The following is a 15629-nucleotide window of genomic DNA, read 5'->3' as shown; positions in this document are numbered from 1 at the left end:
AAATTTCACAAGCAATTATTTTTTTGGAATTTTGTTCAATGCCACGAAGCAGGGGGGATGGAGATACACTTATCATCAAAATTATCTATCTTAAATGTCATTTGGTTTGTTAATTAATATTTAATTAAAAAAATTAATAAGCACATAAAGTTAATTTTATATATTTCATAAGTAAAATAAGTTACATTACTTAAGTGAAACTCAAGTTTCAAAATATTTCTAAGTATCTTAATTAGAAAAGATGCTTCCTTTAAGAATGCAAGATATAAATCATTAACATCTTATATTCTCTTATGATATAAGAGAATTAAATTACCTAAAAAATATTTTCAATAAGACTAATTAGCTTATAACTTCCTGAAAAAATTGTAAGCGTATAATTGTATATTAGATATTCATAACCGTATAAATATATGCAGGTATTAAAATACATAAAGTGTGTATAACAGGATAATATTACACTATGATAGATACGAGTATGGTGATATTTTTTTGCTTTAAAATAACGTACTGTTTTTCAAAAGTTACGATATGCACATTTTGTTGAATTAATTTCATACGGACGATGTACAAAATCTAGTTTACTTCAAGGAGAAATAACACTGATTTTAATTTACATAATTTAATGATACAATATTAGTTAGATTTCAAGCCTTATAAAAATGGTGTATTAAATTAGGAACTCAATTAGACTGAACTCAAAAAGACTGGAAAAAAAGAATTCTAAAAGTTTACATTTCTTAATATAAAACATATGTGGTTAATTGACTTATCGTATAGTGTTTTAACTATCTCAAATAAACTATCAACAATTTTTAATGCTGATTGCAGTACCTAAGTACATTAAGTGGGAATGTATATTCTTTCCTTATTGAAGAAGAGAATGTATTCTTAAAAAAATAAAATCTAAAGTAAATAAATATAGCCTGCTGTGATTTTGGTTTTGTTAAAATGTTGTGCTTTTTTAGAATAAAAAATTATTTAATTTACGAATATTCAGCTTCATAAAACTTTCCAATATTTTATTTGAGAATCAAAACATTATAGTTACTTACTTTTCTTTATAGCTTTACTTTAATTGGCTTTGTATAGAATTCCATTTTCCTAGAATAAACTAGGAAGCAGAGGATATATATTTAGTAATTCTGGATATGGAGAGTAAATAGACTATGTATTTATCAATTACAAATAATTTAACAATCATATTCCTAAATTATAATCCTGATAATCATATGCATAATTCTTTTCTTAAAGCTATTTCATATAGTATTCCTATTTTCGTTATTAATCTATCTAAATAAATAACAGAATAAATTTTCATAACATAAGTAGTAAAATATCGTGATACAATTACTATTGTTACAATTGAACTTTAGTACATAAATGAGGATTAATCATGCTATTAAATTACCAAGAAATGTTTGACCCTTCAAAAAACGTAAACTGAAAAGCCCACAATAATGTTTTTAAATAAATGCAGTGAATATTTTTTTTTTAATATTTTTTTTTCAAATTTCTTAAATGCATATAGTATTTATTTACCATGCATCTGAAATGCTATACATTCCGAAAATATCATTTATTTTCATCACTCTTTACTGTAAATAAGTTTTCCCTTGTGAATTTTCTTAAAATTCGAAAACATAATGCTTTCCTATTTTTGTGAATATTACACTGTAATATTTTGAGTTTTTTTTAATTAAAATTATGTTCATTCTGAATCATAAATTCATTTATAAATGCTGACAACTTTGAAGCATTATTTTTATGTGTTTGAAACTATAGTTTAGTTGTTCACAGAAAAGGATTTTTAAAATATATATGCTTTTCAGGTTGACAAAAATAAGAATGGAATAACACTTAACATGAAGCTGAAATATATTATTTATAACTTTTTTCTTCTTTTAAGCCAGTCAAGTTATTTGTAATAATTGGAAGTTTAATTTTATTTTGTGTACCAAAACAATAATACAAAAAAATACATTTTTTTATTGACCCAAAGAAAATTATCAATTGTCAATTAATACAACTACCAGGAATCCTCTCCCCGAAACTTTCTCGCATACTCTGATAAAAGTTTATTTTTATTCGGATTTCAATAGTCAAGAAATAGTCTATTAGAGTGTAATCTTAGCTGGATTGCGGTAAATACGCATCAATCAGAGCTCTGAATTTTCCGGATAAATAGAAACCAAAATTGAATACAAAATTACAACTGTAGTCACAAAATCAAATACTAAATGTCATATATTTAAGTTATTGCATTTCTAAGCTATATCATGTTTACATGTTTGTGAGAGAGCAGGTTAACAGACGGTCAATCCCTTCCAAATGGTATATCAAATTCGATATGAACTTATAATTTAGATGCTTAACCAGTGTACTAATTTTTCATGTATACTTTCTGAATACTTGCAGTTAAAGTGTTTCTGAGTTATCGCGTTCAGAAAAAGACAGGGAGATATAAGGCCAAAAATATGTTTATCGAATTCATGAAGTTCTAAACCGTGTAATCTCTAGTTCGATTTTTTTGACGATGACTATACTTTCTGTATAGTTCACATCCGACAGAGTAAAACTTAAAAAAAGAGTAAAAGTAATATCGCCGCATGACACTAGAAGCAAAACAATAAAAAGAAAAAAAATAATGGTTATAAAAGAAAATTTGGCCTTTGAATATCATTTTAGAAGACATGATTTGTCTGAGATAAAAATTCTACAAGTAAATCAAAATATGCGAACTATACGTTTTTATTTTAAGAAAGTTTTCAATTAAATGTCAATGTTTAATTTTTTAATTCTTAAGCTATAGTAATACTCCAAATAGATACTCGTTTTTTGATGTCTAAATAAATCATCAATGCTTCATTTTAAAAGAGTTGTTATTTCGTTTTTCGCAAGATTCAACAATATTTATTTTTCAGATTATTAAAAAAATATGAAGAAATTATTAAGAAAAAATCATGTGAGTATAAAAAATAATTTGAGTATAAAAAAAATGTGAGACCACAAGTGAATTTTGATCTAAGGTTACTAACAAATGTAGAAATATACCTTGGAACAGGAGAAAGTGAAACATGGATAGTATTTTTTTAAAGAAATTTTATTAAAAATTAAAATTAAATATTCTAATGTTCTCCCGACGAGAAAATTCAACTGCGCAATGAACAGAACAACATATGAATATAAATTAAAATAACAGGGTTTTAAAGTCAATCACAATTTATTGCTTGGTAAATTCCTTGATGAGGGATTCATGAACACCAAGTTATGAAGCAGAGACTCAAATGAAATTATATAGTATTAATATTCCTGGCGAACCACCTTGTATCTTCTATATGCAACTAATAAAAAATAAAGATATCTCTTAAGTGATAATTTATTATTACTAATAGAAAAAAAAATATTATTTTTTTCAAATTGACATCCTATTAATCGTGCCTCTCTTTTAGAATAGATGTACTATTTATTTTATAAATTTAGATCTGTATTATTAGAATGAATACTAAATTCAGAAAGAAGTATGTTTAATACTCGTAAAACATAAGAAATATAACAAAATAAAGTTTTCCAAATCCTTTATCCTTTTTTTTGGCTCTTTATGTCACAAAATAAAATTTTCATACCTCTTTTCAAAAATAAAATTTGTCAAAATATTTAGAAGTGCATTTGACAAAATGTACCCTCTCTCTGCGTAATTCTTTTATTAAAATTTGTTCAGAAATTGCGAATTCCAGCTACATATCTTTGAGCTTTGAAAAGAGTGCGCAAAATGCTGCAAAACATGCTTTATATTTCGCAGAACCATGGACATCTAACACTATCTGTTAGCCCAGATCCGAATGGAACCATAAAAGCCTAAATGAAACATAGAACGCGAAAAGAGCGGGTTGCACAGCTAAATAGACGGGAAAATTCATCCCCACGGAAATCGCGGGTTGTGGAAATTTTACTACTTCTACGTTTCCCGTGGAAATCGTGGAATACGCAGCGAGAGGAATAAATTTGCCAAATCTATGGCTGTCTTTTGTCTTTATGTCAGAAAATACAGTTTCTCATACCTCTTTTCAAAAATAAAAACGGCATTGCTGATTTGAAAAAAAAAATAATCCAAGATAAATTTAAAAAATAATCCCAGGCTGAATACAATAAATATAGAAATGAGAAAATTGACAGAAATAAACTAGTTTCCAAGAAACAGATAATGAACTTACCTATTACATGTAGATCTACGGAGCTTGACACAGATCTATTAAATTTAAAATCTACTTGACAGGTATACAGGCCATTATCATCAAATTGAACAGGGTCAATCCTCAAGGCTGGTATCTCTGAGCTCACTTCCAGGTACAATCGTCCTTCATAGTCGGAAGATGGAAAATGCCTGGCACCAGTGTCAGACCAAATGAGATTTGCCGTCATTTGCTCAGTATAACGGACATCTAATGTATAAGCTGGCTTAGGATAATGGTTGTGAAACCACCTGAGTAAGGTTGTTTTGACGTTTGGTCTGAAGGATGAAGATGCAGCACTACAAGGCAAGATGGCTACCTGCCCTTCAACACTAAATATACCTAAAACATGGCAACATAAGTGAATATAATATAAGAATTATAAAATTTTGTTAATATCAATATACATTATTCGATTAAACCATAATTCATTGTAAATAATAAATCTATGGATGTGGCCTCACCGAAAATTCCTCGTGTAGGAATCTTATTTTGCTTCTCAATGGCGAATGACAGTTTCAAACAGCATATAGCTAATCTTTAGAGATTAATTGTTGAAATTCTCTTAATATGTAATAACTAAAATACCAAATCAATATTCTGGATCTTCTTTTTCTGACGAAAATTGAACCAAAATATGACTCAGAAATTTCATTATAGTCAGAAAATTACACGCTAAATTTTATATTTTAAAGTTATTCTGATTTTGAATTATTACTGTTATAAAGGATTTATTTTCATCATGAACTTCTTAACTCATAATATCTTGCCTAAAAATATCCATCCATCCAAATTTTCTTTCTCCCATAATTAAAGGATTACTTTTAATTTCTTATAAATGTATTATAATCAATCGAAAATCAGTATCTAAAATTGAAAATCAGCTAAAGCCACATCAAATGTCAAAAATGAAAAATGAAAAAAAAGAAAATGTGTTTTATAATTTGAAACATAACATGATGCAACACTTGAAACGTGTTATCTGAAAAATATGCTTCAATTTGAAAACAGTATGCCAATTATTATTCTTAAAAAATTGTTATAAAAAGTGTATTATGTTCTTGCAACCAATATTAAAAGCCACCATTAAAGGATGAATTGCTGTGTATTCATATTGTAGCGGTTATATTAACTATACTATCTTATCTTTTGATACAGCAGATAACATTACCTTATTAACTTCAAGGTATATCTCCCATGATCTTCTTCGGAGTCATTACTAGATAGTATACTAGTGAATGTCATGTAATTTTGGTGTTCGTGTTTGTTTTGTCTTGTGAAATGTGGAATTTAGAACATAATTAAATAACTGCCCCTGAAATTAGTCTATTATGTTCATCTGCTTTAGAACAAATTAGGTGGACTTTATCTAGATTTTACTGAAAATGATCTTTTATAATAATTGCAATTACTCATACAGTAAGTTTGATACATTTTTTATATCATTTTGTATCTAATGTCTGAACTAAATACATTTATTCTATTGTTTAGTAATATATTCATTACTGCATGTAGAATAAAAAATTATATTCATTTATGATAACAATAAAAATATTTGATATTGTACAATAAATTTCCTGAATTTTTATATGAATATTAGCAATAATAGTGCTAGTAAAATATGTTAAAGTTGCAATGTTAAAATGGGTTAATGATAATCAAAAGAAGCTGATGAAATAAATCAAGTGAAATGAAACAGTTGTTGATTTGTACTGTAATTAATATTTCCGATTTCAGCATTATAATTGATTTCGCAAAGTGAATACCTAGTAATTCATAGGAGAATTTGTTTTTCTATAAAAAATAGTATCATTTCGTAAAATGAACAAAATTTGAGAATATTTATATAGCTAACAAATTTCAAATGACAAAATCATCTTTTTTTATTGTTCCTCTTAAAAATACCTTCTGTAGATAACTTATACTAAGCGAGTTTGTTTTGAAAAGTTAGAAAAACATTGTGTTGTGTGAAAATAGTTTTAAAGCATTTCTGATGTACGTATCGTGCAAAAAAAAAACAAGATTATTTTTGTTTGTACAAGTGATGTTTTTAAAGAAGAGGACAGGAAATAAAATTTGTAAATGATTCAAGCCGAAACATTATTCATGCAGGTTTTTGCACTTTCAACATGGAATCTCCATATCCATTACATACAAAATTTCCTGAAATTTCACTGAACCATGCTGCGAATTTTTTTTAGGAGAGAGATAACTTATATTCCATAAGGAAAATTCAAAAATATTTCCTGTTATACTTTTTTTCCTTTCCTGTCGAAAAACACTTTGTTAAAATTCATGCGGTGTAGTAACGATAGAATGCAAATATAAAAACCCCGTAAGGAATCAATTTCCATACTCAAATATTTGTACTCTTTAGTTAAAAGTAGAGAACGAATTTAAATTTCCGAAGCCATGTTTTGTGAAACGGCAAGATTTCCAAAGCGTGTTTAGCCCGCGAAAATCTCTCCCATTTTCAGGAAAAAAGGACGTTATGTTAACAAAGGAAAAGCAGGTACATTAGATAAATCCAGAAAGAAAGAAACGGACATCGCTGAAGTATTTTGGATGGTGAAAAAAAGAAGGAAAAAAACTCTTTGATAAAAAAAAAATCTTCGCTTAAAAAGATTAAAGTTAAATAATATTTGGAGGGGATATTTAAGCAGTGACTTTGAAAATAATTTATAAATGAGTCACTACTGGTTTTGACAAGGAAATAACATGTATTACGCTTAATTAACTTTTTGAAGAAACTGAAAGTCATTTTTTTACATGTTATATAATTTCAACTTAAAAGTTAAGATCTTCGGTCTTTTTTTAACAACTTATTTTTGAAGATAACGCAAGTTTTTCGATGAAACTTATTGATAAATTGAAAACCTTGATAGTTCGAATATTGAAATTGAAAATATTAATAGTTCAAAATCTAGATAAATTGATGATAAAACAGATATTTTAAATATTTTAATTTTTTAAGAAAAACTTTTTTCATTTCTGCTCTCTGCATTCTTTATTTGGAATTTTTTTTATAAAACTCATTTTATTATAGATAAAAAAATTGTACTGGGTTATAGTTAAGCCCTCATAAAACATTTTCTGCTAAAAAAATAATTATAGCTATAATTCCGTTATTTTTTCTGTAATATTTCCCTATTTTAAGAAATTTCTACAACATTCTTTTGAAAATGCATTCATTCCATAACTGAAATTATTCAATTGTTTTAACTACTACTTTTAATTTACTGTAAAAAACTTTATACTTTAAAATTGTTTCAAAAGTATGCTTAGGTAATAATACGAAGTAACAATATAGCTAGAAAAATTCAGACTTTTTTGAAACGATAGCATATTATGATGCCTAAAATTCTTACCACACCCATTTATAAACAGGGCCCGACTTAGCCTAATTGGGGCCAGGGGCAAAAACTTCTTTTCCCCCTCTGCTTCACAACTTCAGTAATAAAGAACCGTGCATAGAAGTGCATATAACTTGCCTATGGTATTTTTCGTTAATTAATTCAAAGTGATATTTGCTTAAAACTAAAAATACTCTTAGTCTGAACTCGAAGCACCATATTTAACCATTGAATTTAAAATGCAATCTGACAAAATGCTAAGGCAAGATTTATATTAGAATGCTTTCTACAACCATCTTAAGCATCCGTATATAAGAGAAACTCCTACATTTCATAAATTAAATATTAGTACATTTTTAAATAAAAAATATACAAATTTGTCAACAGTTATTTTCATATGTAGGAATTTTCTTTATTATTTCTTGCATTTATTGCATACAAACAACTATTTAAGAAAGGCAATTAATTTATCAATCTTATTTTAATTTGATAAATATTAGGACATTAAAGGTCGAAAATTTATTCTAACAGAATGAAAAGTATCCAGATCGATTCATTATTCAAATTCCAGTAAAAATATAATTTTAATGTTTTTTTAATATAACATGAAGTTAGTGATAACATTAATGTATCACATAACTTGTAGTGTAGATTTTTTGTGTTCATACGATAGATTAATGAAGAAGCTAACATATAACTAACGAATTTTACTCTGTACTGATATTTTGTTTTAAAAAAGTTCATTAAAGACGGAAACAAAAAAAAAATATATTCAATTAGGGGAGGGGCTCTGATGTGGGGGGCCGAGGCAACTGCCCCGTATGCCCCTATCTAAGACAGGCTCTGTTTATAAACACTGATAATTTAATATCTGAAAACTTTTCAAATATGCAATTTATATTGCAATAAATATCTACTTATTTTCAATCAACTCTCAGCGCATCGAAAGTTGTGAATTCGATAAAATTCCAACGAAAAGTTACTTTATACAGCGTTCAAGTAGACTTTGATGGTATCGAAAGTTAAATGTCTTTAGCTGTTGTTGATTTGGAAATTCTAATACTAGAATAAGTACCTTAATATTTTTCGTTGATAAGAAATAATGAACTTGATAAAACATTCTAAATTTTTGATGTAATAGGAGTCTGATTTCTTAATATCTTTACACGTTTAGCTCTTAACTGGGGAGGTGCGGTCTGCCAGACCACTAAAGATGGACTTTCGGTCACTCTTGTTCTATTTTAAACTCAATAGAATGGTTTGACCGTGTAGCTTCTTGCTTCGTGACCTTCACTACACGTGTAATTTTACAGCCGGTCTTAGTGGATGCTTTTTTTAAATATTTCAGTTAATTCTTACCTCGACGTCTGTGAGAAAACACTCCCTTTTAGTGTTCTGATTTTATACAAGGCTTATCAGACGGCTCTAAAATTTTGTGTTTGAAACATTATCCAATCTACTGATCCTCGTTAGTAAGCAGAGCTCCAGAGACTTTTAAATAAAGCAGAAAGTGAAAGGATAATTATACAGAAAATCTTTTCGATGAAACTTTTCATGCTGCTGATTCTGATCTGTATGTTCAAATATAATTAAGTCTTCTAGTGATAATGTATTTTGAAAAATTTCTAAAATATATCAATATAGCAACAGAAATGTCTACAGAATTTATAGGCAGATATTTATACTTGTACTTAACGTACTTATGTTTAAAATGTCCTCGAAAACCAATGATGTCAATGAAAAGAAAAAAAAAAGGTCAATTTTATTTATTGTCACTTTTTATTCATTTAATCGTTCAATTTTCCCTTATATTGTTTTCTATATACCTTTGTATACTGAAAAAATAAATATGTTTTAAAAAATAATAAGTAATATGTTTTTTTCAAAAATATTATTTGTTGTAACATTTAATTTGAGACGAAATTGTATGTTCCAAAGCAATTACTTTTTTCAATAATAATATATTTTAAAAAAATTCTAAAACATATTTATATATCAAGAAAAAAATCTGCTGAATATATTGACTCATTTTTATACTAATACTTTTATTAGAAAATTGAATTTGAGTGTAAAGAAAATGCGATCTCCTAGACCGCACCTCCCTAGTTAAGGCTTAATTCTGATATAGTTATTTACCAACTATAATTTCCAAATTTATTATGTCACCGAATTTATTATGTCTTTCCATAAACAGACCATTAGAATGATACGTTTAGAATGCTTTAGAATGATATGCTAATATAAAAAAAGGTATTCCATCTTAAACGTGTTAATGAAAAAAAATCATAAAATAAAAAAGTCCTATGACTATAAGTTAGACTATCTAAGAAATCGAAATTTTGCTCTCTTGGAATTATGGGAAATAGACTAATTTTTACTCTAAAATACAATAATTGCAAAGGCATGAACGTTGCTAACTAATTTTAAAAATAACTTTTATTAAACTGAAGCGATATGAGGGATCAAACGATATAATGAAAGGAGAAATTACTCTGATTTATTTTAATCAAAATTATCAATTATTTGAAAATAATTTCAACGAGGTATCCCTTTTAAATACACTTCAGTTTTCTATTGTTGATAAAAATTGATTTTGATATTAAAAATTTTGATATTAAATTAAATAAATAATAAACTAAATTTTGATATTAAAAAATTAATAATTAAAATTTTTAATTCAGGTTGGAAACCAAAGAATAAATATAAGAAATTATGCTAAAATCCATTTAATTAAAAGTTTAAATTTAATAATTAAAAATGCAAAAATAGTTTCCTTAAGAAAATATTCAAATTTTAATTTGTAATGTAAATATAACAAAGATCATTTAAGATTCTATATCATTCCATAAAATATGACAAGAATAATTAGTTGCCTTAAATTTCAGATTATTTTCCTCGAAATTTAAAGAATCACATTATATTGATAAAAAATATGACTGATTTATTTCCGGTACATATGTCAATAAAAATGAGATTTCTTTATGTAAAAAGAAAATAAAAGTCTGATTTGTATTCCGATTTTCTTATCAAATTCCTCAAAACGGTAATTTTAATTTATTATTGCTTTTTTATATACTACTGGGAAGAAAATAATTTCCTTTTTTTACTTATCGTTTCTTTTTACTAACTGATTATCCCGCAATGGTTTTTATTGTTAGTTGTGTTACAGCAAAATTATTCCTTCTCACGATTTATTATAGCTCTTATTTATTCATATTACACAGTTTAACTAGATAATGCATTAAAAATATTTTATTTCTCTTTAAATTCACTTTTATTCTCTTTCGTTTATTAAAATTCGGACATGCTAAGAAAATATTTTCATACTATTCTAATTGTTATTCGCATTTCTGCATTTATAATTTGAGTAACAGAACGATTTCAAAGTTAATTATATTATTTTAACTGATGTTTTTTTTATATATGTTGCGATAAAAGGAAATTAAATTCATTCCAGCATAGTTGGCTGAAAAATTTATTCGCATATGCAATAAATTATTTTCAATGAGAAATATTAATTCGTTAAACTAATATGTTAATATAGAACGTTTTAAATGATTTTTTGAACAAACACACACACACACACACACACACACACACACACACACACACACACACACACACACACACACACACACACACACACACACACACACACACACACACACACACACACACATATATATATATATATATATATATATATATATGGCTTTATGTATAGTTTTTAAGTTCACTGATCTGTTACAAATGACTACGCTTTTGACATTCAATAAATAATTATCTAGTGGATTCAATGAACACTAAATGTATTTCTCAAATCCCTTGTGCCAATAATTTTCTCTCATATCGCAACTATTTTAATTGTGAATGGTGAAACAACTTCAAACATTTTTCATAAATGATGTACAAAAAAAATCAATTACAAGTATTAAACACAACACAAATGATATACTCAGCAAATTATATCCACTTGGAATAATTTCATCCTTTTCTAAAACTTTTAAATTGTATAGGCCAAAGCAACTGTGAAGCTCTCGCAAACCAACGAAATAATTAATCATGACATTCATTGCACCAAATCATTGAAAATCTTTGTATCATCAGATAATATTTAAAAAGGTAAAGACGAATTAAAATTTTGACATGATCCATCCAAATAAGTTATTCGTAGTGCATATAATGGATATGGTCTGGAGAAAGAAATAGGGAGTGAGTGAATGTTCTGCTTTATCTGTCCTATGTTTAAAGGCAACTGACATTCAAATAAAAATAGTGACATTGAAAATACATTAGGAAAAAAAAAAATAGAAATGAATAGAAAAATATTGAATTAATTTATTAATTTGGATTAATTTATTGGCCACAGCACAGACTACTCATTTGATTATATAGATGATAACATCAATCAAGTCATTACTTATCGATATTAGATTAACAGTAAATAGTTTATCAGAATTTAGAAAAAAATCCTTCATGGAAAATTATCAGAATGATGTTGTTAAGATTGTCATTGTTATTAGATTGATACTGTTAAGATTGTCATTGTTATCAGATTGATACTGTTAAGATTGTTATTGTTATAAGATAGGGTTGTTATTCATATCAGATTGATATTGCCAAACAATGTCTTTGGACTCGTATTTGGATTTTAAAGTCATTCGTTAGAATCTCGTTACCATATTCCCTTGAACTTCAATTTAATTAAATTAAAAGCCTCGTGGTTAGGCACACCGAAATTTTTCTTTGAAAGTTATTAAAATGCTAAGGAATTTCATTATTTTAAATGATTATTCAGCTTTTAAAATGTAATTTTAATGCACTATCTTCTTTGCCTTATCTTAATAAAAATTATCTTGTATTTCTTAAAAGCTCAATGCAAATAACTGTTCAATCTTTCGGATAAAATATTTCCATTATTAATATTTCTTTATTTTTCACAAAGAATTTCCAAATAAAGAAATTTGTACTGAATATTAGCAACTTTAATTTTCTGATTTAAAAATCATGATTCTACGAATTTGCATGCATTTATATATAAAGCATAGCATAAATAAGAATTATTTCTTATTATGGAACTAAATGCTGATTTATTTTCTAAGAATGGTATGTATATTTAAGTTTTCCCCTGTTTTGCCATATCGTTTGATTTTATGCGTTTTATCGTGTTATACTTTGACAAGTTTCTATATTCCTCTTTTAGTTCATACAACGGTGATGGCTGAGTCAAAATCCTAGCAAAAGATTCATAAAAAATATCCTTATAAATGTTGTCCATAATTTTTAAGGAAAATACCATTCATTACAAACCGTTTTTTATAAAAATGGTCTGCCTTTTTTAAAGCATTCTTTTCATTCATATGTCTCTTTCCACTAAATCAAGCCTAAACAACGACAAAAATAATTAATTTAGAAAAATAAACAGTTTTTAAAAATTATTATGTAAATTAATTCACTTAACTAGAAGATTTTTTTCCCTCTTTTTAATTACCTTTAAAATTTATTCAAAACATTTTATTTCACTCAAATATTTTTTTTATTGTTTTTCCATAATATCATTTGATATATAGATAAATCCATTTTTTTTTAAATATATTTTTTTATTTGCAGATCAATAGAAGTCTTGAACATTCTCTCAATGTTTTTTAAAGCAGAACATTTTAAATATGCGCAATGAAATTATAAAAATATTAAAATTATATTACAGCTCATTTGAACAACATGAATTTAAGCAAAAAATTGGAAATTATATATTTTACTTTTTAGGAATTGTCATTTTCTGAAGGAAGAAGGAAACGATTTTTTCCTCAGAAATGAATCTCTGCTTAAAAGGACAAAAGCTGTATGATTTAATTGAATATCAATATTAATAAATATGATTTAATATATACACCTATCATTTTAAATATGTATGCGTTTATCATTTCAATGCACTCGCCACATTTATTGGGTTTAAAACTGTTAAAGAATTTGAATGTACACTTCTGCATATTTACTTAATAATAAAGAAACGACCTAACCAAATTATTAATTTACAGTATAAATTTATCTTATTCTGGGGTATAAATAATTTCCAAAGTTTTAAAGCGGGCTTTACAGTTTAAAGCATATGGAATTTCAGCTATAATTTTTAATTTGGTATTAACGCTTTAACATGTTACATAATATACCATACATTTTTCTTGATTAAGGCATTGCAAATGTTCAAAAAATTGCCCTATCTGTTTTCGGTAACTTCCAATGAATCATTTCGTTCAACACTTCTAGTGCATTAATTTAGCAGTACTAATTTTTCCTTAATTAATCGTCTGCTTAGATAAAAAAAATACCAAATTTTTTTCTAGGAAGATTAGAATGAAAACACATCTAATTTTTAACATAATTTTAAATGAAAAAAATGGCACTTACTTTCAGCCAAGGTGATTTTGAACAGAACTACCAAATATATAATAACTATGTGTAACAAACTCTTGAAACGCATCATCCACTTTCGCCTTTGAATGCAATCTATGGAAAAGAAACGCAAATTACTCTTAACATTTTAGAAATTTTAATAAATTATTATAAATTATGAATTATTAGTATTATTTTTTTATGTTCGATTTATGTATGCTAACATTTCCGGTTATAAAATTTAAAATATAAAAGTTTTTTTTTTTTAAAAATGAATTCGTAATTTCATAATAACGAATATTTTCATCAAAAATTATTCTGTTATCATACCTAAATATTACCCCTACGAACTTTAGGGGTAATATTTAGATCAATAATTTAATTTTATGAATAGAAAGATAATATGCAGCTATATTATTTATAATTCTAGCAAACTTTGAAATAGAATAGGAAAGAAATGAGATACCACGATAAACGATATAAAAAAGACTTATATGTGTAAGGGTTTATAAAAGACCGCAAACATTAATCTATATCATAAAAAATGTGAACTTATTCGCTATATTTTATGTATAGAAACAGGTAATGTATAACTATTTTATGTATAGAACACTGAACAAATGTAATTGCTAAAACAAAGATATGTTATTTTGTGGTGAATGGAAGCTGTTAATTTAAAAATGTGAAATTGAAATGAAATTGCAACTTTCATTTCTCAAAGAAAAAGTGATATTTCCCTAAAAATAAATATTATAATCCGGTAAAATTTAATTCAAATCAGAAATGGCGTTGAGAGATATTTGATATTTGCTTAACCTTGCGGTGCTCATGGCTGTAACATTCACAAACTGCATTGTTTACTGAATTGAAATAATCTGCTCTATCCTACAAATTATGTTATTGTCTACAGTCTTCTGATATTTATCTAACAAAAAAAAAGTCAACCAACTTCTCTTCAGAAGCATGGTGTCACTTTGCCTTCAACGACAGACGTAAGAACTTTCGATACCATAATTTATCGTTTCTTGAAAATTTCTTTCATACAACAATTGTTACTTTATAAATACCGCATAAGAAAATACTATAAAAAGTGATTGCGCCTATAGAATCAAGAATTTTGAAGTATTTTGTCTCCTATTGGTGATTTCCAGATGGATTTATCCCATGGTATGTGACTCGGTTTTCCAAATTATTTTATGTTAAAGCTATGATAAAGCATGAATGTGATTGGTAAAAAGTTGAGAGGAATTATAGTCAAGGATTTCATACATCGGAAAAATAATAACTATTTAGGTTTAGAACCCATTTGTATCTGAAATATAATTTTGTTTTCAGGAAGAATTTTATAATATTAAGAATAACTTTTCTTCATATTATAAAAGAAATATCATATTAAAAATATTATTAAATAATATTAAAAATTTGGGATCAAAAAGCTCCATAAGTTTGTCAGTATTCTAAAAACTGGAAAGTGTGCAAGAGGATTAACTTCATTTACTTAAGAAGATAATATTTTATTGGAGACTTTCTCACGTATGTGTATTAGGGCATTTTATTGGAGACTTCTTCTGCATGTAAATGAATTGAAATATTTTAGTTTTTTATTTTCTCATATGTTTTATCACTATAAAGTTTGATTTTATCTTCCGTT

At 26.4% G+C, this 15629-nt stretch overlaps 1 protein-coding gene across 1 annotated transcript in view; it reads right to left on the bottom strand.

Annotated features, from left to right (window-relative positions):
- The window catches only part of LOC129984547 (nephrin-like), a 149755-nt gene that overhangs the window by 118099 nt on the left and 16027 nt on the right, over positions 1-15629 (bottom strand). The window contains exons 2-3 of the mRNA XM_056094456.1: positions 13994-14092; positions 4215-4574 (exon numbers count right to left, since the gene is read on the bottom strand). Of these exons, the coding sequence (XP_055950431.1) occupies positions 4215-4574; positions 13994-14069 (436 nt within the window). The 5' untranslated portion in view covers positions 14070-14092. The remainder of the gene's footprint in view (positions 1-4214; positions 4575-13993; positions 14093-15629) is intronic.

Source organism: Argiope bruennichi, chromosome 9 (genome assembly GCF_947563725.1).
Source record: "Argiope bruennichi chromosome 9, qqArgBrue1.1, whole genome shotgun sequence".
NCBI lineage: Eukaryota > Metazoa > Arthropoda > Arachnida > Araneae > Araneidae > Argiope > Argiope bruennichi.
Note: the sequence above shows the minus strand (reverse complement) of the source record. Positions and strands in the feature narration are given on the sequence as shown.